This window comes from Ascaphus truei, chromosome 16 (genome assembly GCF_040206685.1).
Source record: "Ascaphus truei isolate aAscTru1 chromosome 16, aAscTru1.hap1, whole genome shotgun sequence".
In the NCBI taxonomy this organism is placed as follows: Eukaryota; Metazoa; Chordata; class Amphibia; order Anura; family Ascaphidae; genus Ascaphus; species Ascaphus truei.
Window position 1 is genome coordinate 27,230,539 of NC_134498.1, and position 23,452 is coordinate 27,253,990.

Sequence of the window (23,452 nt, forward strand, 5' to 3'; positions counted from 1 at the left end):
AAAAAACTAAGCCGCGTCTGCCCGCACATTGCGGTGGCGGCCGAGTTAGAATAAACTCTGCCGCCACTGTATGTAACTATGTAACTATGTATTAGGTTAAGGCTGAACAAATCTTTAGTTTATTCTGCTGCCGGTTCAATAAAGCTGAGCAAGTGTCTTATATACCCAGCTCATCTGGTAATAGACTTAAGGCTAATTTAACTGTGTTTTTATTAAGGGCAAAGACTATTACCATATGAGCCGTATATAACTATATACAAGGTGAGCCGGATATAACTAATTATGTATCATGGACTACTGTGGAAAAAGATCATAAACATTATGAACTATTATCAAACATATTATTGGCTTAAACATAGAAATTGGTATAACATGTCGGCCACTTTAATTGACGTCTTTATAAGCTGCACACACAAATATGTTTTAAATGCGCTCTTACATCTTCACTACAAACAAAACGTGTCGTGCACATATAATAAAGAAATTAGTGAATAATTAAAATGATAAATACGACTCCATCCGTGGGCTGCGTTTCAGGAATAAACTGTCCCTCCAGTTTTCAGTTATTTGACGAGCTTTTTATTAGGTGCTCTAAAGCAGCGTGCGCAAACTGGGGGGCACAAGATTGTTTAGGGGGGGTGCGGCGGTTGCAGAGGCCTCGCGCTCTAATCCCACGGCATTTAAATAAATGCCGGGGGGGGTCGTCGCGTGAGGCCTCTGCAACTTCTTACCTTCTTTACGGTTACGCATTACCATGGCAACGTGGCGTCACGTTGCCATGGCAATGTGACGTCATGTGACCCTGTGGCGTCATTTGATGCCGGAGAGAAGGTGAGGGAGGGGGACGAGCAGGGAGGGAAGCAGGCAGGGGGGCGTAGCGGGGAAGGATTCCGCACCCCGTGCCCTAAAGGATAAAAGGAACAATTTATGCATTTTCTTTATTACAGGGTTTGAACGCAGGTTTGAAGCATGGGGTCTCTGCAGCTGAGCACTGTTAATTTCATGTCCGTGCACCTCTTGCTTCCGGAGATAGGAAGCAGCACCTGATGACGTCACGGCTTCCTATTGGCTGTGAGGGGAACTTTGAGTCTCCGCCATCATGTGCATCCTGCTAGCGGAGCCGCTACCAGCATCCCCGACAGAGGTACGTATCTCAGGAAGCAGGGGTTCCCCGGAGCTGAAATTACTGGGGTTCAGTTCCAGAGACCCCCTACTTAAATCCTAAAATATAAAAAAAAAACACACACAAATTGTTCGCTTGGATTGCCGTTTTAAAGTCCGTTTGACCATGGACTAATTCCCTATAGATTCTGTCTCTGGTTCAGATCCACAAAAGAGTGCTGAACTGTATATGAATTGCAACTGAGCCGTGCTAACCCTTATGTACAACTGTGCCTATGTTTCACATGTCCGTATAAATATATACACATGAGGCAATAGCAGAGGAATAATGAGATCTGTATCATCGATCACACCTACGGAAGTGTCTTGAGTAAGATTTAAGTGACACCAAGGTGGGAAGAACGTCTCCAAGTTATTTTTATTATCTGTTTGTAAGAGTTAATGCACCTTTCAGCATGGGTGGGCCCGGAAAACACCCTGTACTCAAATCTGGACAAAGTTTATTTCTGAAATATCTTATTAATAATCTGTTTCTGCAGAGAATGTCATGTTAATATCACGTGATCACACAACACATGTTGCTTGTAAATGTGTGAGCCAAGTTTGCCTTTCCGTTTAAAAATTTGGCCTTTGAGGATATATAAAAAAAAAAAGGGGGCAGTATTACTGCATTGCTGTTAATAGAGCCACAGGACTGGGACATACAGGTTAATATTCATTTGTTCTGAAGTGCCAATATACTGTAGTGCAGATACGGTGGCCATATTTAAGGTACAGGACGGCGAAATCCAGTATGAAAGTGTGACATAATGGGTTTGATGATGCCTGTGCTTGGCCAGACAGGGGAAGACGCGCGCTGAGCTCACACGTAGCGGTGGCAGAAAGAGTAACGCCTATAGTGGTGAGGGTTACGGTATTATGAGATGACCAGGCAGTGTCCTCACTTTATTATTTGAATAATTTACTAAGGTGACATTTATCAGAAAAGGGAACTATTACACTCGCGTAGAAATCTATTATGTTTTTATGGCTGATTTCATCACAGTCATTTTAAGTTCAGGCATTTCATGCCATATATTGAGTTGGCCAGGCCCCAAGAATAGGTCCATAGTGACAGAATGTAGCGTAATATAATCCAGTCCAGTGTCCGCACCTCCGCAGTGTGTTAAGAGCGGAGGCTGGGGATGCAATTTAAGGCTAAAAGATTAAAGTAGGGACGCGCGCCTATCGCCCGAGCGATGGGTGCACTGAAATGGAGGCGATTGGGGAGGCGTGGCGGACGCTTCACCAGGCTGGTTCGCCCTCATTGTCTGAACCGCTCACGTGTCGTGCACTATAGCCGGCCCTTATCACTTCGCGCAGCACGCAAAATCGCGTGCACTGTTACACTCACTATAATCAGTAACTACAATAAGAGTACAGGCGAGTGCAATGGATGACATCCATGCTAATGTGATGTGTACTCTGTATGTATGAGAAGAACCTTGGTAATCGGAGGCACAAATGACGTGTTGTTTGTACTACAAACGTTCTTGGCGCCCATCATTTCCTGCACCCTGAGTAAGGTAATGTCTCCTGAGTAGCCAATAATATAGACACTGATGTGTAGGCAGTGAAGTTCCAAGATGTCCACTTAGGTAAGGAACCAGGAAAGCACAGAAGGCCAAAAAGCGGGGACCAAGCAAAGCGTGAGCTATTAAAAATGAGGTTTATTCATGTGGAAAACACAGCAGCATACACAGGAGAAGGTAAGGTATCCCTTAAGGATTTTTGGCCTGCTGTGCTTTCCCTGTTCCTTACCTACGTGGACATCTTGGAACTTCACTGCCTATGCACTATGAATGGAGGTGCAGGCTGCAGGAGTGCCCCAATTAGCCACAGACAGTGAGTACTTTAATCAGTGCCATGTTTGCTGCTTGTTCAAATTGAACTCTGTTACTCTGATGTTTGTTCACTTGATCATTGGGACACAGTGCCATCTGTGACTACCATCAAGACTTATTGAACTTATACTTGCATATTTATTCTACTGTGGCTATCTGTGCTTTCACAAACTATCAGTGATTTAATTCCTTTATACAGGTTGGGTACTGGTGATTTGAGCCCTGGGAGAGCCTCAGAGTTCTCTTTTTCACATAGACACTGATGTGACTTGCCCAGGAGCCGCCGGGCACAGAGCGTTACACCTGTGTTGCATGTTTTCCTTACTGGAGTTTGATGACTCCAGCCCTTTGTCTTGTAATTTCTAGTTCTAATACAATAAGGCACTAAGGCCCAGATTCACAGCGCTCCGCTAACGCCGCGCTCATAACATACTGTTATCAAACTCCATAACAGGCGTCATGTTCCCGAGTTTAATGCAAAAACCGTCATTAGTTGTCGCATAGGCTTAATGACATTATGTTCGCACGGCCTCGCGGCGGCTCTAGTTAACACGACGTTACGCCTGTCTTATGCTAATAGAGCGTTACTGCCATCCAGACCCAAACCAACGTCTCGTTAGATCCCTGCATTAACTTAAACAGGCCTCTAGGTTGCTAGAGGGAAACGCCTCTTTTGTATATCAATGTATATCATTAGCACAACTGCCGTTAAATGTAACGCAATGCCCGGTGTAAAAGCCGCAAAACATGTAGCGCTGTCTTCAACGCTGAGTAACACGGAGTGAAGTGCTGTTTTTGTTAAAGCAGCAGAACATGTAGCGCTGTGTGATGTACATTTTTTAAAAATATTATTACAGAATTGAAGCAGGGCGTCTCCGGAGCGGAAGAGTGGTAATTTCAGCCCCAGAGACCCCCTGCTTCCTGAGATAACTTACTCCGTAGGGGGTGCCAGTATCGCTTTTCAGTTTAAATGTTCAGGTCGCGGGGGCCTAGAGGAAGCTGCAGGGGATGACATCACGGCTTCCTATTGACCCGTGAGACGCTGGACATTTAAACGTCGCCATTTCATCTGAGATCACACACCAAAACACTGTTCATGGTCTCAAGGCTCAACAAAGTATCCGGCCGCTCCTCCTTCTCTTACCGTGCACCCCAAAACTGGAACAACCTACCGGAGACTATTACATCCACCACCAGTCTAAGTTCTTTCAAAACTAAAGCCGTCTCACATTTTAATCTGGTCTGTAACTGTTACATACGCCTATAATATATATTTTCTTTAACTGTGCATGCAATGTCTTGTATATAATGTATACCCTGTTCATTTATGTAACTGTATTTGTAACCATGTATTATTTGTCTTAACTCTGTGTCCAGGACATACTTGAAAACGAGAGGTAACTCTCAATGTATTACTTCCTGGTAAAACATTTTATAAATAAATAAATTTCAATAGGCACACAGTTCCCTGGCTGCATTTACCGCCACCCCATACGGAGGTGAAGCAGGGGGACCCCGGAGATGAAATTAACGCAGTTCAGCTCCGGAGACCCCCTGCTTAAAACCTGTAATAAAAAAAAAAAAATGTAAACGGGCAGTCGAACCGTGCCACATATTCAGCTGCTTTAACCAAAACACCGAACTCCGTGTTACTGAGCTTTGAATATTCCTCTTGGCACTTAACGATGCGTTAACTGAAGTTAGCGCATCATTAAGTAAATCATGGCGAGCTGAGCCTAAGGGGGTTACCCCGGTGCCTTATTGTAATAGAACTGGAAATGACAGGAGAACATGTCCCCTTTCCTCCCCCTCTAACTTCTGCGCGTTAGGGAAACTCACATTGTAGTATGTGATTTATAATCATGCTCCAGTTTCAGTGTGTGATTTAAATGGATGTATCAGAGAGATTGTTCTGCGTTACGCGCAGGTGTCAAATGATAACCCAGAAGGAAGGCGGGGGGGGGGGGGGCATGTGAACAAGACGTGACTGTCAGCACCCTGGTCCCCACCCCTGCCTGTAAACTGAAGGGAGGGAAGCCACAGGAGGCAGGGAAACTGGGAACGAGCAACCGGAGCTTAGTTTAGCCCTCAGGTAAACACACCTGCCTATTACGCACGCAGAGCACTTTGTGCTGGCCAATGCCGTCCCATCCTGCCCTGTCAGGTGTCCGCCCCAGCCCATGGCAGCAGAGCCTCCTCTAGCTGCCCCACCTCCTGCTCTCAGCACAATGCACGGCAGGGAAGTAACTCTGCACAGCAAACGTATACAGTGACTGACAGGACGAGCAGCGCAGCCACACAGGGGGAACTCCTCGCTCTCTCTCTCCCCAAGGTAAAGAAGCGCTTTCTGCCTCTCTCTCCCCTGTTATATGCATGTGTCAGGTTATTTATATAGTGCCAACGGTGTGCAGATAATGGGGATAAGAGCAGCAAGTAAACAATAACATAAGGCGAAGGGAGACCCTGCCCCGAAGAGCTTGCACTCGATCTAATCTTTTATGTAGGGGATATTCCTAGGTCATTTATTATTTTTTCTAGTATTTGAAGGTTTGTTGGCATCAGAGCTTTGTGTTTTGGTGCTTCATATAAGTACAGATCGGTATTAAGCATTACGGTGGCCGTAGTGCGACATTGGTTCCAGGTAATGAGGGTCAGGCTCAGTCCTGTTTGGGGTTCCAGGTAATGTGGGTCAGGCTCAGTCCTGTTTGGGGTTCCAGGTAATGTGGGTCAGGCTCAGTCCTGTTTGGGGTTACAGGTAATGTGGGTCAGTCCTGTTTGGGGTCCCAGGAAAAGCGTGTCAGGCTCAGTCCTGTTTGGGGTTCCAGGTAATGAGGGTCAGGCTCAGTCCTGTTTGGGGTTCCAGGTAATGAGGGTCAGGCTCAGTCCTGTTTGGGGTTCCAGGAAAAGTGGGTCAGTCCTGTTTGTGCACTGACTGTTTTATTAAACTCAGTACAGATACTCTTTTGGAAGATCTCCTGGGATAGGGAGGGTTAATCAGCAGTGTCTGGATGTGTCACTGACCACAACCTCTTCCAGCAGCGTACATGAGACATTAACCCCTTTAACACTCAAAATAAATTCCTTTCTTTTAACACATTTACTTATGATTTTTTTTTTAAATTTGGGATTAAATAAATACAAAACAATTAGTCCATACTCTCTGTATCCGATCACCCCAACATTATTCTAACACCACATCCTAAGGACTAATTTCCTCTAACTACTTTATCCTTAAGTACTCCTATAATGCGTCTTGTGTGGCTGACCTGGGACTTCCAACCTAGGCTTGTGACATGCTAAATAAGCCTTGCGTGTATTAATATATATATTTTTTCTTATACAGTGCTGTCAATGTACACAGCACTGTGCACGGAATTTGAAATGCATAATGAGTCTCTGTTTTGAAAACATTATAACCAAAAAATGTTTGCCTGAGGCCCGGGGGAGGTGAAGGGACTTGCACACGTTACAAAGAGCAGACACTGGGATTGAAATCGGGGGTACCCACTGTACACGCAGTGTGCTCACTACTAAGGATCATAGATGTAGCTAACCCAGGGCTGGCAACTCCACTCCTCGAGCTACCAACAGGACAGGTTTTAAGGATATCCCTGCTTCAGCACAGGTGCAGTCAAGGACTGCGCCACTGATTGAGCCACCTGTTGGTAGCTCTTGAGGGTCACACAACCAGAGGGTTAACGTGGCGGCCGGGGGGGGGGGGGGACTGAGCCGCTGATTGACCCACCTGTGCTGGAGCAGGGATATCCTTAAGACCTTACCTGTTGGGGTTCCCTGAGGACTGGAGTTGGGAAACACTGGTCTAGCTACAATGTAGGTTTAAAGTAAGATATTGCTGCTCTTCTATTACACCTCTGTATAATAACACGTCACATTCGTGACTGTAATGGTTGCAGCTCATTCTTGCCATTAGGTACCAAGTGTAGCTAACCACCGTCTCCCGGTCTATAAAACTCAGAATGAAAGGAGTTTCTTTGCTTTACAGGTTCCCAAAGGAAGATTCGGCAATCCAAAGGATTTGAACCGTCTCTGGTGTGAGATGTCGACCTCCTCTAATTATTGGGTGTCTGAGAATGGTAGCTCCTCAGACAAGGATAATGTGTTTTATGAACGAGTGAGAACATACAGCCCTGTCACCAAGATGGTCCAGGTCCTGGATGGCTCTACTAGTTCTCAATCACCTCGGGCAAGTTCTCCGAGCCCTGGACATCAGACAATGTGGAGTTCTGAGCAACAACAGCAAGTGCATCATGTTCAGGTGAGGCCAACTCTTACTTTCTCTTCCACAGCAAGCAAAGAAGGGTGCTGAGCCGTGTTGGGACTTTCTTCCATGTAGTAACAAAGGAGGGAGTAGGGGGTATGATGCCTTTTTATTGGAACAACAACTAGTTGATATGTTAGAAGCTTTGTATTGTGTAACTAGCATGTAAAGTAAGGCAATGGCTTAGGCAAGTATTTACACAAGCTGTGTAAATGTAACATCGGGGTCTTAATTTAGGTTTCCACTAGGTGATCCAAGCAAAGAATGGTTGGTAGCCGTGTTTGTCCTTTCTTCCATGTAGTAACCAAGGAGGGAGAGGGAGTAGGGGGTATGATGCCTTTTATTGGACCATAAATGTGAGGGTCCGTTATCGGGTATGAATTCATAACACCTGAAAAACACTAACCTGGCAATGTGCAGGCAGATTATATTAAATGGGACCCCTTCCGCCTCTAGTTACAGATTGGAATATATCTACTTTCACCAGCTTACAAATGATGCATAGATAGCATATGATGTATGTATGTCTTTATTTATATAGCGCCAATAATCTACATAGCGCTTCACAGCAGTAATACACGTGACAATCATATAAATAATATAAATAACACAAAGGGGGGAAGTGCTTCAGACATAAAAGTAACATCTAGGAAAAGGAGTCCCTGCTCCGAAGAGCTTACAATCTAATTGGTTGGTAGGAAGAACGTACAGACAGTAGGCGTTCTGTTAAGTGCGTCTGCAAGGGGCCAAGGTTAATGTGAGGGGTTAACTATCAGCCATGGAGCTACTCATATGCTTCCTTCAGCAAGTGTGTTTTAAGATGTGTCTTAAAGGTGGTTAGAGAGGGTGCTAGTCGGATATTGAGGGGAAGGGCATTCCAGAGGTGTGGGGCAGTCTGTGAGAAGGGTTTTAGGCAGAGAGAGACGACGTCCTTGAGCAGAACGCAAGAGTCGGATGGTGCATAGCAAGAAATCAAATTAGTGCAAAAATAATTTTAATGACAGAACACTGTCATATACCATCCAACGTTTCGGTGCCTAGCACCTTCATCCCTGAGCAACAGCAGTGAAATTAGGAGAGGCAGACCGTCCAAGGACTATTTCAAGGTCCTTTTTGGGGCCAGATTTGGGCCACAGGGCCACTAACTTATTTTAGGATCACCATGTGTGGGAAAAAGTTTGTTCCCCTGAGTTGAAGTATTTCTATCCCACTGCATATCTTAGAGACGGCACCCACTTAGATCCTTCAGTGTTGTCAACTAAACTGCTGCACATTTTTTCTCTACCAATCCCATACACATCAGTTTATACACACGTCAATTTTTGGGGGCTCTAGGATTTCATGGTCTTGTGGTGTGTGGTGTGTGGTGTGTGTGTTATACGACCTGATACATTTTGACACGAAATCAGAGGGCAGCACTCAGGTAAGTAGGCAAATAATTATTTGTATTAGAAAATTACACAGAAAGGTTCTTTCACCATTATCACACAGCGCTTCCACTGCAGCAAGAGATTCTGGGAAATGACATGCAAATGAGCACACAGTGCCACCTTTTGCTTCAAAACCATTCAACATGGTCCCCTATAAGCTTAAGCTTGCTGCATTTCACAGCTTTGAGCACAGCCAGGGTTAAGATGCATAGCCAGCAAACCCACCCACAGACAGACTGTTTCGATAATGGGTCTCCTCAGTGTGGGGTTGGTTATACTGGCTTTGCAAAATGAAGCAGGGATAGGTTTCACCACACTTAGTTAAGTTATGGTGGGTAAAAAAAGTGTCAAACCCTCCACACAGGCAGGCAAAGGAAAGTTGGAGCACCACTGCAAACAGTAGAAAAAAGAGACTGCAAGAGAGTGTCCCATGAATAAAAAATGTTTAATGGATCAAGGCATCAGCTACAAAAATGAGCCCACAGGCCCCCACCAACGCGTTTCGAGCAACACGCTCTTTGTCAAGGTGCAAAAACCCTCCACAGTAAAGCATATAGCAAATAGAAATAAGTGCATGCTCATTTGCATGTCTTAGACAGGTCTGCAACTCAGCTTTTCACCATTATCACAGCGCTTCCACTGCAGCAAAGAATTCTGGGAAATGACATGCAAATGAGCCCACAGTGCCACCTTTTATATATAATTCCCACAGTGTGTAAAACAGTCTCTTTACCTGAAATGTAATGGTATGACCTACATAAACCATGCACCAGGGGCATTTTTACAAGGGAAGGGGACATAGTAGTCAATAAAAGAATCCAAACTTTCAGTAACACCAAATCCTTTATTTGTAATTTATAAACAGGCCACAATGTACTGCACACAAATGAAACACTAACATGGATATCCAAGTCTTGGAATCCAATATTGTCTCAGCCAAACCCTTAGTTTTCTAGGGCAAATCCTTGTATGTTCTCCTGGAGATTTCTCAAACCTAATAATATACATTCGCCCCTTCTTGATGGGAACAATGCCTCCAATGGATACCGGCATGTGCTGTAAAATGAAGCCACCGGGCTTTATACCCGAGACATGGCACTAGGAATGTATTCTGAAAACAGGATGGCTTTCTGTTAGGCGGTGTGCAAATACAGATTGCTAAATATGACTAAATATGACATGAAGAATTGCTCTGCAATTAGTGACATGGATAATATTATGATGGTGCTGAACTCCTGTGTTTCTTGGCTCGGACTACAAAGCCCCTAATGTCTGCCTACTATAGATTTAATCTTTATGAATTCTTATTCTTTGGCTGATACGAGAAATAGCAAGGCGGGAATAACCTTTGTACTTGGAGATGTGTTTATGGCGGGATTAGCGCGCTAACTCTGACGCTTGGATGATCGGTTTTACATTTTAAATCTTGGACGGGCGGATTTTATTTCTAAAATTTCTCAAAGTTCATGTCCTATTTCCTTCTAATAAATCTATATAGATATAAATGTTATAGATGAGTGAAAAATTCGACGGTATACTGCAGGGGTGTCAAACTAAGGCCTCAAGGGCCACCAACAGGCCAGGTTTTCAGGATATCCCTGCTTCGGAGTTGAAGAATAGGGAGTAGTGCACAGCCAAAAAAGCGAAACAGAGGGATCCGCTTTGTCAAACTGGTCTTCATTCATTATATGTATCCTATTCCATAAGGTACATATATAGTGCCCTATGGAGGGGTACTGTACTTTCTTTACTCCAAGACCTCCTAAATTGGCATTATGTTCTCAAAGAACCTAAATGTTTAAACACAGTGTTGGGATTGAATATTAAAGTGTAAGCTTTGCAGGACAGGGGCTCCCTGCACAATAGGTCTGGGCCTAGGGGGGCAAAATTTTTGGGGCGGCAAATGTCCTGTGTTTATTCTTTTCCCCCGCTCTCTTCCCCAATGAATGCCGGGGGGAGAGCGTGGGACTCTGTAAAGTTCTTACCTTCTCCTTCACGCCGCCCTCCTCCTGCAGCATAGCCGCGTCACGTTGTCATGGAAACGTGGTGTTTTTGACTCTGCGACGCGGCAGGAGGTGGCGGCGTGGGCAGCAAAAAGGTAGTTGCCCATGGGTGGCAAAATGTTAAATCCGCCACTGCTTCTGCTCCTACTGTATGTCCGTACTGTACCTGTGGTTTCCAGTCTGTATACATGTGCTGTAACGCAGAATATACACTAAAAATAAAGCAATACTTACAACATTGTCCTTGATCAGCAAGGCCCTCACAGGTGGGGGTTTCTCTGCAATTTACTTATAGCATCATATGCACTTATCAGTTAGGGTTTAAAAGGCAATGTTTTAGGAACTCTCTGCCCTTGTTGCGTTGTCCAAATAATATACTTTTTAAATATAGCCTTACATTTAACAGAGAGACTGTTATTGGTTTTTTTTATCCAGTAAAGTGATGCTGTGGCTTTTTTCAGAAAAGTCTTTTATTTAATATCCCTTAAACCCAGCTAAGATTTGTAGATTTCTGAGGGAAATAGTCACCCAATAAACTTGTATCTCTGTATTTGCTATGTTAGTAAAGCTCTTTGAGATCAATTTATAAAATTAGTTCAAGGATTATTCTTTATAATGTTGCATCCAGCCTGTAACTGTCTCTCAACACGAATAGTGACTCAGAACGGAGTAAGGAGTCTTCGGCTGATTAGGATTACTTTGTATATAATGATTATGTTGGATCCAATTTCCTACAAAGTGAGTTAGTTTTAGGAAGGGAATAGGAACGATCCTGGGTTTCTGAGAGTCGAGTCTGGCTCCGTAGTGCTCCGTATATGAAACTGGCAATTGCATAGTAGAGACTTCCGGGTAAATTGACGAGCAAAAAGTAAATAGACATGTGAAGCAATGTAGGCAATTTGCAAAGAGGAAGCCGAGTGATGAAAAATCAGTGAGCGGCTTTATTCAATCAGACATGTTTAATAACAGAAAATGTCCAAGACTGAACCTCCCGCGTGTAGGGTGTTTTCTCAATTCGTTTTAGGGGCTGTAACCGTTTAGAGATATTAAATATCTTTAAGCAAGGCAAAAAGGTAATATTGGTTTGATATGGGGACACTGGAAGATATGTGAAGTGGATTGTGTGAGGTGTGTATTACACCTGGAATGCACCATATCACAACATATCAGTGTTCTGTATATCCAGGGGAATCGGGATTGTCCTGGATATATCTTCAATAAAGAACTGGGAATAGTTCTTTCTGCAAGCACACACCTTTCACCAGTTTATTTAGTTTTGACACATCGGTATTCTGAGCGCTTCTTTTTTGTGTTTATAGATCAGTGTTCTTCAAACTTTTTTGGCTAAGGAACCCTATAATTATATTGTGAAATTCTGAGGAGCTCCAACCCTCAATTATAGCACGTCTGAGATCAGATGCATTGTAAGGCTGAGCTCATGTGTGCTCATCCCCAGCAGACAGAATGACGCGATTGGAGGCGGGACTTTAAAAAAAAAAAAGTGTTTGTGATTGGCTGGCGAAGTACACGTCACGCAGCTGCCGCTTGTCTCCAAGTGCAGCGGCGTCAACGCTGTACTGCGCCGCTGGGTGTCGTTTTCAGTTTGGAAATTCCCACACACCAAAGCGAAAGAGTGGTGAACGTGCGCGCACACGTAAGCGCACGCCGCATCGCAACCTGTCTGAATGAGGCCTTAAGAACCCCAACCCTCTCTTATAGTACGTCTGAGATCAGATGCATTGTAAGGTTTCCCAACCCTTTCCAATAGCGCGCCTGAGATCAGATGCATTGTAAATTCCTCTGTATTTGGTACAATTTTCAAATTACCTGAAAATTGCCAGGAACTCACTAGGGATGCCCAGGTTACCGTGTTGAAAATTACTGGCCACTTGTCTTGCCCGGTTGGGAGTTTGACGTGTGTGTGTCTCGCATCTCCTCCTGCTACAACGCATCGCCTTGTGATGTCGCATTATCGTGGCGACACAATGTCACATGGTAGTAGGAGGACATGCTGGCAATTAGAGGCCCCGCGCTCTCCCCCGGCAATCCGTGTAAATGTTGTGATTACTGAAGTTGGGCCGGGGAAGACCGTGGGGCCTGGTAAAGTCGCACCGGTGACACCGCCATGAAGCTCGCCCGGCTAGATATTAATGCTTGATCCCAGGATTGAATGTTAGTTATCAACTGGGCTGAACGTGTTTCAGTGAATTAATACAATAATGAGTTTTTTGGACTAAAAGAACAGAGGAAAGTATAATTTCTTTGCCATGTGGCCTTCAGATTGGCCTGCAATGCAACACTGTTTAATTCTGTGCTTTCTACTTTGACGTTGTAAGGATTCAAGCCATACAAAAGCTGGCACTGTGGTGCTAAACCATTAAGGGTTTCCATGGTATGTGGAATGTTCACTATCTGCACAAACACAACAAGAGGTGAAGATGTACAGTACACACCACGCCTGCGTCCGCCTCCACAGGGCCAGTGTCATACACTTACATAACCCATTGTGCCAGGAGCGATTCCTGCTGCCTTTGCTAATAAAGGATTATCCACGTGTTCTGTGTTTTAAGACAAACAAGAAAAAAACTGTTTTTTTTTTGTTTTTTATTGGGCTTTCAACATTGGTTTGCTGTCTTAGCGTTACAAATATTACACTGTTTTAACTTCTTTGAATGCTGACAATGTTAAACACCTCTTTTAGCACAGATATGTGAGTCATTTATTTCATACAACTTTGAGCCATGTCAGCTTTTACTATGAGCTTATGCTAATGCAGAAAACATTATATAGTGTACCAGCCCCAATGTAGGTGTTAAAAGAACAAATTCAAGGAGTCACAAAACAGCACATTTAAATTGGATAATAGTAGCAGGAACGGATCAGGGAGATCAAAATAATCTTCTGCAATTATTCTGCATTTATTGTGCAGAAAAAAACAATATTTCAACCATAATGAGCCCTTTACTTAAGTATTCCTTATAAATGTAATATAATTACAGCTGAGTACTTTGGTGAGTCTACATATTTACCATTTATTGTAAGCTTTCTCATCTATAGCTATACATGTAACCAGCTCTGTTTAGTACCTCCAACAACCATAGTAAAACGTAGTATGCAAATCCTATTCTAATCCCTTTTCCTTTTAGATAGACACACCTTCAAACATGTTTTATCAACAAACAAAAAACAAATTGTGTTTGCTAAAGGAAATCTGTAATCATGAATATATGCCACTGACATTTCAAGCTTCTGTTTGTTATAGTCTGAAATCTCTTTGCCGTAATATAGAGTGGTTCCGAGTTCTCGCCGTCCTGCAGGAGTGGGGCATTGTTGTACTTTTCAATCTTTTGATTGACTTACATGAGCTCTTCATGAATGAGATTATAGTTCCCAGAGTGTGTATATATCTATATATGTCTATATTTATACTGTAGTCCAGGGGGGCGCAAACTTTTTTCCCTGTGCCCCCCTGCCGGCTGTCCCCTCACTCCCACGCCCCCCCCCCCCAACCCCATGTCACGTTGCCATAGCAACGTGACGTCACATTACCTTGCAGCGTCATTTTGACGCCGCGTTGCCATGGCGACGCAGGGAGGAAGCCGCCGGAGCCACGGTAAGTTAGGTTTACAGAGGCTCTGCAGCTCCCCCGGCACTTAATTTAAGTGCCTTCGGGAAGAGCGCGGGGCCTCTGTAAACCCTGCGCCCCCCGTCGGCAGTCTTTCGCGCCCCACAGTTTGCGCACCGCTGCTGTAGTCTATATTGGTAGCCGCATTATAAATATGAGCAGAATGTTTTCTTGATATTAGCGGCAGACTAAGGAATGGGTGTGTAGTGCACCGGAAGAGGCTCATGATGAGGAACGCTTTAAATTGGTGTGTGCTCATTGTACTTTGTAACAATGAATCGTGTTGAGAGGTTATTTGGGGATTGCAGTAGTATAATGCAGCTTCCCCACTGTGGAAGTGGTTATTCAGCATTTGTAGCTGCTATGTCCAAATAGCAAAAGTTGCTCTTGACCAGCGGCGCAGCGACCCCATGTTCAGCCACTTGGGCTGCACTAGTGCCCACCACCTATAGGGGCCCACCACCTATAGGGTCCCATCCGCCACACGCTGGCCCCCCTCTCCATCCTCTTGTACCGGTGCCTGGTTCTGCCACTGTTTTCTGGAATGGCAGTTCCGTGCTCACATGGGCGGGAAGGCAGTAATTGTCTGAACACTGCACTAAAGCTGCAGAACAAGCAATATCCTACATGTGTTTTTTTAAATAATTCAGTTCTGTACTATGAGAAAATACTTGAAGCATTAAAAAAAAATTAAATTTTTATGTATTTATAATGTAACTAGCCTTTGTTTCTAAGGAACCATTTACAACGTTGCATCCCCTTGCTCTTCTGAAACAGGCTCTGGCACACCCCTTTTGAGCCCTGTCCTCTCTCTAGCAGTGCACCAATTGTATCTAGTGACTGCTTGGTCACATGATCTTCCCCGCAGAACTTTGTATCCTTGGTCCTCTTCTGCTGCACTGACAGCCATTTAGTGAACCCCAAAGCCGAATCTTCGTCGATCGATCACAGGAGAACGGGTCGATCGGCAACTTAGCTAATTACTTATTATTGTTTGGATTGTATTGATGCACATATTAATGGGGGGGGGGGAGGGGACAGCAGCTTGGACTGCTGCTTTAACTGACCAAAGGATAAGTCATTTCCCTTTCCTCGTATCTTTTGTCATAGGGTAAAAGTAGTATTTCCTGATCACCCTGGCAGTGGGCACCATTGGGTGAATCCCTTCTCACTCTAGGTAGGACAGGAAGTAGACTTTTGCAGGTAGGCCATATAAGGCCCCTCCTTCTACCTGCACATTAGTCTTTTTCCTGTCTTAACAGCTAGGAGTAGGATTTTTTATTTTGTAAGGGACTCACCTACTGCACCTAGTGCAGATATCCAGGGTCTCAGCTTTTCTGCCCTGAAGCTCCGATCGACGCGCCCTGCTGGTGGCAAGACGGAGACCCCTTAGAGTCGGGGAAACCCCTGGAACCCATTAAATCCGTGGGGTGGGGAGCAGCTGCAGCCGCGGGCGGGGAAGCTTACGTGCAAAAAACCCGTTACCAACCGAAGGTAAACAGAGGGGTGCAAAGCAGCTGCAGCTGAGAGCCGTGGAGGCCCAGACTCACCGCACTAGTGTATGGTACGCTGCGGTAAATGTACCCCAGGAGCCCGCTACACGCGGAGGGGGGAGCAGCCATAGCTGCGAGCCGGAGAAAAGGCTCAGATTGACCGCGCTAGCGTCTGGTACGCTGCTGTAAAAGTACCCCAGGAGCCCGCTACACGCGGAGGGGGGAGCAGCCATAGCTGCGAGCCGGAGAAAAGGCTCAGATTGACCGCGCTAGCGTCTGGTACGCTGCGGTAAAAGTACCCCAGGAGCCCGCTACACGCGGAGGGGGGAGCAGCCATAGCTGCGCGCCGGAGAAAAGGCTCAAATTTACCGCGCTAGCGTCTGGAACGCTGCGGTAGAGGAAATAGTGCCCGCGGCCGCACGTGAGCGCGCGCGTGAGGTTCCGGACGGCAGATGTGTGCACAGACACGCGAGCCGTGCACGAGCACTTGATGACGTCATAGAGGCGACGAACACACTGTGTGTATGTGTGAGTGAGAGCTGCAGCATGGAACGCTCAGCAGGGAGAAGCCAAGTGCTGGAAATGGATTCGAAATGGAAACACCCAAAACTTCAGTTCCCAAGACTAGGTGAGTCCTTAGTTTTAGTTCTGCATGGGAAAGAGAGATGGTCTATATACATTAGGGTGTATGTTTAGTATTTATTTTGTTTTTATAAATTAGTTCGGTGGTTACCCTCTCAGAAGCAGGATCTTCAAAAGGGACGGGGGAATCCCTGCAACATAAATGAAAGGTTGCTAAGAAAACTAAATGGTGTTCAGCTTGTGAGAAACCAGCCCTAATAGGGAAGTAATTATGTGAAGATTGTCTTAAAGCACCTGCAGGTGATACCAATGAACAAATGAGCACTTTCCTTATTGATGAAGGAGGCTGTTAAACAGAGTGTTGATGCGGCAGTCCAGCAAGCTGTTAACCCTGCGCAGGAAAGATCTAGATCCCAGACCAGTCTGGATAAGGGGAAAGATTTTTGTTCATATGAGTCTGACATTGATTGTTTTCATGTGTCAGAGGGTGAAATGGATTCATCAGATCAAGATATTCAGTAAGAGGAATCTGAATTTGATGTAGAAAGGGTGGATCCACTCATCAAAGCCATGATACAGGCTTTGGAACTGGAAGACACTGAGGAGTTAACCCACAAAAAAGATAAACTTTTTGGGGCGAGACAAAGAGTGTCCTGGCTGCTTCAAGAGATTCTGTACTGGCCTGCTGTTTGACAAAGCTAAGCAGTCTGCTGCTACTGCTTTAAAAAGGTAGAGTCTTTCCTATCCATCAAGTAATTAAGGACCTCATTCAGGTGGAGTTGGTGCAACCAGACGCCAGAGTATTTACGCCTAAAAGGTTTGGGAAGATGTATCCATTCCCACAAGAGGAGGTAACATTTTGGGATGTCAGCCCAAAGGTGGATACTGCTATTTCCAGAATAGTAGAAAAGACCACAATTCCAATAGAGGAACCTGCATCATTGGAGGACGCTATGGATAGGAAGATGGATACGTATTGAAGAAAGCATACGTTACCGCAGGAACATCCTCAAACCTGCCATTTAAACTACGTCCGCAGCAAGGGCTATGCGAGTGTGGATTGCCAACATTGAAGAAGCAATATACAAACGTGTGGAAAAAAGTGCTATTCTTAAAGCGGTGCTGGCGGTATCGGTAAGAAGGGCTTTTATGGCTCAGACAGTGGATGGCTGACACAGCATCAAAGAACAACTTGTGTGGATTACCATTGAAGGTGAGTTCCTCTTCGGTAACAAACTGGATGCAATAATAATAATAGCATCAGGAGGTGAGAGCATTTTTACCTCAGGAAAACAGGGCAGAAGATTCGGTTTCCAACAGGCTAATAGAAACCAATATAAGGAAGCAAAGGCATATAGACCTGGCAGGTCATCTCCAAGACAAACAACATGGCGGGGCGGCCAGAACCGGCTTTTTCGTGACAGTTGCCAGTAGGAGGGTGACTGAAGCAGTTTTCTGCAACATGGGCCCAAACAATACAGGACAATTGGGTATTACAGACCATTCGTCAGGGATACAGTATAGAATTCAGAGAGATGCCAATAAGAAATATGGGCTTAATAACATGGATACAGTCCAAGGAAAAAAGAAGGCAGAGGAATTCGGCTTTAAAGAAATTATTACAAGCAGAAGTAATAAAGAAGGTACCTCAGGAAGAGGAAGTGGAATTTATTCCAGCATTTTTCTAATAAAGAAACCTACAGGGGAGTACAGAGCAATCCTAGACCTAAGAAATGTGAATTTATTCTTGAAAATAAGAAAATTCAAGATGGTGTCGTTGAACCTGATTATTCAGGAGGTACAACCAGGAGACTGGATGGTGGCGATAGACTTAAAAGATGCTTATCTACATGTGCCCATAGCAAAGGGACACCAAAGATGCCTAAGGTTTACAGTAATCAAGATCATTATCAGTACACAGCACTGCCATTTGGTCTGGCAACTTCCCCAAGGACGTTTACAAAGGTTCTAGCACCTCTAGTGGCAGAAATGAGAGAAAGAGAGGGGTAGAAATATACCCATACCTGGACGACATCCTGGTAAAATCAAGGAGTCTGGAGAAACTCCAGCAAGACCAGAAGATAGTAATAACCTTCCTGGAACACCACGGTTGGTTAATAAACAGAGACAAGAGCCATCTCATGCCCACTCGGCTATTAAGATTTCTGTGGGTAGAATTTGATACAGCAAAAGGAGAAGTGAGACTACCAGACGCAAAGAGGCAAGACATAGCCATGCAACAAAGAAGCTCAGGAAAGCTACCAGGACTTCAGCAGAAGAATGCATGAAGCTCCTAGGGAAATTCGCTTCAACATTAAGCGTCACAAAATGGGCAGCAATACATATGAGACCACTGCAAAACAATTTTCTGCAACAATGGAACGGGAATCACAAGGACACAAGACAAAGAATCTTGTTACACCCACACACAAAACAGGAATTAAAGTGGTGGGAAGATACCCGAAACCTGGAAAAAGGACAAACACTACACCCAGTGCACTGGGTAAGAATTACAACAGATGCGAGCAACACAGGTTGGGGTGCCCAGATGGGAGAAACATTGGTGCAAGGAACCTGGACAAACCAGGAAAAGCATCTTCCATCAAATCTGCTGGAATTAAAAGCAGTACAAAGGGCCTTAGAAGCTTTCCAAGACCATATAAGAGGTGGCTGTATAAAAATAGAATCAGACAACAGGTCAGTTGTCAAGTATATAGCCGAACAAGGAGGAACCAGGAGCAGAAAGCTGATGAACCTCACAGCAGAAATCCTCTTTTGGGCAGAGTGCCACTTGTCGGAAATTACAGCCATACATATCCCAGGACTAGAAAATGTCACAGCAGACTTTCTAAGTCGGAACATCATACACCCAGGAGAATGGGCGTTATATCCACAGGTGTGTCAAGAACTGGTAGAGCGATGGGGTCAGCCAGACATAGATCTCATGGCGACACCAAAACCGCAAGGTAAGGAACTACTGTGCCAGACAGTTTCATCCAAGCGCACAAGGTACAGATGCTCTCAGTTTCAAATGGCACTTCAAGTTGGTATACCTGTTCCCTCCAATTCCCCTAATTCCGAAAACAATCAGGAAAATCAGGGAAGACCAAGCAGAGGTGATATTCGTAGCACCCTACTGGCCAAGAAGGCTTTGGTTCACACACTTGGTAAATATGGCAGTAGATACACCATGGCACATACCAGATCACAAAGGGTTGATGCGACAGGGGCCAATATGTCATCCGAATGCCAAACAATGGGCTTTGACGGCATGGCGATTGAGCAGGAAACATTGAGATTGAAAGGTTGTTCAGACAAAACAATCCAAAACCTTTTACAAGCAAGGAAAAGTTCCACATCGAAAGTATACCATAGAATCTGGCTTTGCTTTCGCGATTGGTGTGAAAAAGAAAAACAGAATTCCTTTCACCTAGAATTGTATCAATTGTGGAGTTCCTGCAAAAAGGATTTGAGAAAGGTCTCAGTCTTAGCTCATTGAAAGTACAGGTGTCTGCACTATCAGCCTTGTTGGAAAGAAATCTGGCAATGGAAAGATTGATCATCGGATTCTTTCAGGCAGTTAAAAGGTTAAGGCCTCAAATCAAGAACAGGGTACCTACATGGGACTTGTCCCTAGTATTGGATGTACTAACAGCAGCTCCGTTTGAACCTATACAGGAGATAAGCTTAAAATGATTATCATGGAAAATGGCGTTTTTGATAGCAATCACCTCAGCAAGGAGAGTGGGAGAACTACAGGCTCTATCAGCCAAGGAACCATTCCTAGTCATACATCAAGACAAGGCAGTTCTCAGACCAGTACATCAATTCCTGCCAAAAGTTGTATCACAGTTCCATATGAATCAAGAAATTGTGATTCCGACATTCTGTCCAGAACCAAAGAATAAGAAAGAAGAAAGACTACACAAATTAGACGTGGTAAGATGTCTAAAGTGTACCTGGAAAGGATGCGAGATATCAGAAAGTCAGACAGACTATTCATCAATTCCAGAGGGACCGAAGAAAGGTCAAGAAGCATCAAAGACAACAATTTCCCAGTGGATAGTGTCTTGTATTAAAAGGCTTATGAAAGCAAAGGACAAGATAAACCTTTGAACATTAAAGCTCATTCTATAAGGGCCATGTCTACTTCATGGGCATTTAAAGCCCAGGATACACCAGGACAGATATGCATAGCGGCAGTCTGGTCCTCATTCAATACATTATTGAAATACTACAGACTAGACGTACAATCATCAGCTGACGCAAGCTTTGGTCGTAGAGTGTTAGAATCTGTAGTGAAATAAGTATAAGGTGTATTAATAAAGATCAAACTGATAAGGCATTAACTGGTGGTGTTTATTCTGATGTATCCCTCCCTAAAAAATTTCACTGCTTGGGTATGTCCCAATGGTGCCCACTGCCAGGGTGATCAGGAAAGGAGAAAATTTAAAACAACTTACCGTAATTTTCTTTTCCTGGAACCATGGCAGTGGGCACATAGGCATTAGACATACATAGGGAGGGTAACTATGTGCCCACTGCCATGGTTCCAGGAAAAGAAAATTACGGTAAGTTGTTTTAAATTTTCTCCTTTCTTCCTCATTGATTATTCTTCACACATAGAGCTATACTGAGTCTGAGTACATACAGTACTGATCAGCCACAGTCAATACTTAATGAACAAGGACCAAAACCTACTGATTATAACCATGGCTTCCATACTGGCCAAGATTATAAAGCTTCCTATGGGATATTTTGGGATGAATATGTGGGACATTTCGAAACCTTCCATTGCCTTGCATTAGGATGAGGAAATTATTATCAGTGAGATAGGGACAAATCAGGGAGTGTTGGTAAGTAGGACCACTTCTAGTTACTGCTACAGAACTGTACAAGCATACACACTAATAGAGACTCAACAGTGGGCAAGTAGTAATCTCTTGCTGGTGAGGGTAATAATTCTTACTCTTAAGACCAATTTCCTATAAGGAGAATTCATTTTTGGGGCTACAAGTGAATAGAGACCAATAGCCACGGAGTCCTGAATCACCGATATCTACCTGTTAAAGTAAATGGCGATATCGCCATTCCGTGCTTTGATGTCTCCCGGGCCGTGGATCGTGTTTTGATGATGATTTTGGTTGGAATGGACCTGGGGACATTGGAAGATAATTAAAAGGTATTGTGCGAGGCGTGAAATGCATCATACAATGAGAATAGATATTATTGCTTTATACCAGGATTCGAGGGTACAGTAATTAACTAAGCTGAACCTGTTTTAGTAAATGACTACAGTACATTCATTACTACTTTGTTTTGGACTTCAACGAGTAAACAGGAAGTATTTTCTCTTAACGCTCTGGATGCCATATAGGCCTTCAACACATTACATTGTAATTATGTGCTTGCTATTTTGACATTGTAAAGAAGGATTGAAGCAGAAATACCACCAGCTGCTTTAAATAAGGGAATAAGTGTCACTATAGGTGGTGTAGAAATCCTGTCTGTCCAATCCCCTGTACTTTTTGGGGGGTAGAAGTAGAACCCCAGTGAATTGTAGGCTGTGAAATAGAAGGATGCGGATGTTTGCAGTCATCGGATTATTACATACCTACGATGGATTTTCACCCCATTGTAATCGGGACAGTCTATATGCTACTATTACAATACATTATGCCGCGCATGATGCTAATTCAATCTGCCCGGCAACATAAAAGAAAAGACAGGGTTGCCCAATGCTACACCCAATGACAAAACATATAAAGTAATAAGTATAAAGTTTAAATACTTCAATAATAATAATATTTACTTGGTTATTTAGTTAAACCCTTTGGCCAAAGCGTCATAAGCCTGCATACCACGTCAAGGTATAACCAAATTAATGCAGGTCCTAACACTAAACTGTGAACCCTTCCCTTTACCTCTGTATGAGGGGAAAGAACCATAGTAGATCCTGTTCTATACAGCAAAGTGAAAGACCTCCCAAGTTAAAAAGGTGAGTGAGTGAGCTCTGGGGGGAGGTGCCACCTACCTCCATACAACTGTTACCAGCCAGAAATTGATTAACACACACATTCCCAGCTATCTCAAACTTCTACACCCACCACATCATGAATATATATATATATTTGTCAAAAAGACTTTATACTTATTACTTTATATGTTTTGTCAATTGGATGTAGCATTGGGCACCCCTGCCTTTTGTTGTATACATTTGCCACGCCCAGTAGCTCTCTTTGACATAAATATATATTCATGATGTGGTGGGTGTGGGAGTTTGAGCTCGCTGGGAATGTGTGTGTTCTGCAACATAAAAGTTCATATTTCCACTGTTTAACCCACAATGTTTTTAACGTGTAGTAGCGCTTCCATTTCTTCCAACAGACAACACCCTTGTTCCTGCAAACCAAAAATAGCAAATATTCCTCTTCCGAATAACTCTGTGGTGCATGAAGGCATTTTAATCCTGGTTCCCATATCACATTTTAATTGGTGCTTTAGCAGACACTGCAAGGTAGTTGTTGGCCGCCTGGCAGAAAAAAAAGGTTACAATGTGCCTATCTATCTGCTTTAATGAAACTATTAACACTGTATATATCCTGTGGGATGTGAGACTCAGGCCTCGGGCATAGACACTTTGCCCGTGCGGAGGCGCGCTGAGGTTCAGGGAAAGCGGTGCAAAAGGGTTAAATATGGATGATAACTTTTACAGGGTTCTCTATGGCTTAGTGCAGAGGTGTCAAACACAGTCCTCAAGGGCCACCAACAGGCCAGGTTTTATGGATATCCCTGCTTCAGCACAGGTGGCTCAATCAGTGGTTGAGCCACCTGTGCTGAAACAGAGATATCCATAAGTTTGATGCCCCTGGCTTACGGCAGTATTGTTCCTCCAATGGGACTGCTCCTTTATCAGCCGGTTGCTGTGCAATGATGAATGTGTGTTCAGTGTATTATAAGCCCTGTGGGTTTTTCTTGTAGCTCATATACTAATATTTACTGCAGTTCTCCTCCGTGGCACAAGCTTTGCACAGA

At 44.1% G+C, this 23,452-nt stretch overlaps 1 protein-coding gene across 7 annotated transcripts in view; it reads left to right on the top strand.

Annotated features, from left to right (window-relative positions):
* The first annotated feature begins 5,182 nt into the window (after positions 1–5,182).
* Positions 5,183–23,452, top strand: part of POF1B (POF1B actin binding protein) — a 67,769-nt gene continuing 49,499 nt past the window's right edge. For all 7 annotated transcript variants that reach the window (XM_075572855.1, XM_075572856.1, XM_075572858.1 and 4 more), the window contains exons 1-2: positions 5,183–5,337; positions 7,009–7,281. In XM_075572855.1, the coding sequence (XP_075428970.1) occupies positions 7,063–7,281 (219 nt within the window). In that variant the 5' untranslated portion in view covers positions 5,183–5,337; positions 7,009–7,062. The remainder of the gene's footprint in view (positions 5,338–7,008; positions 7,282–23,452) is intronic.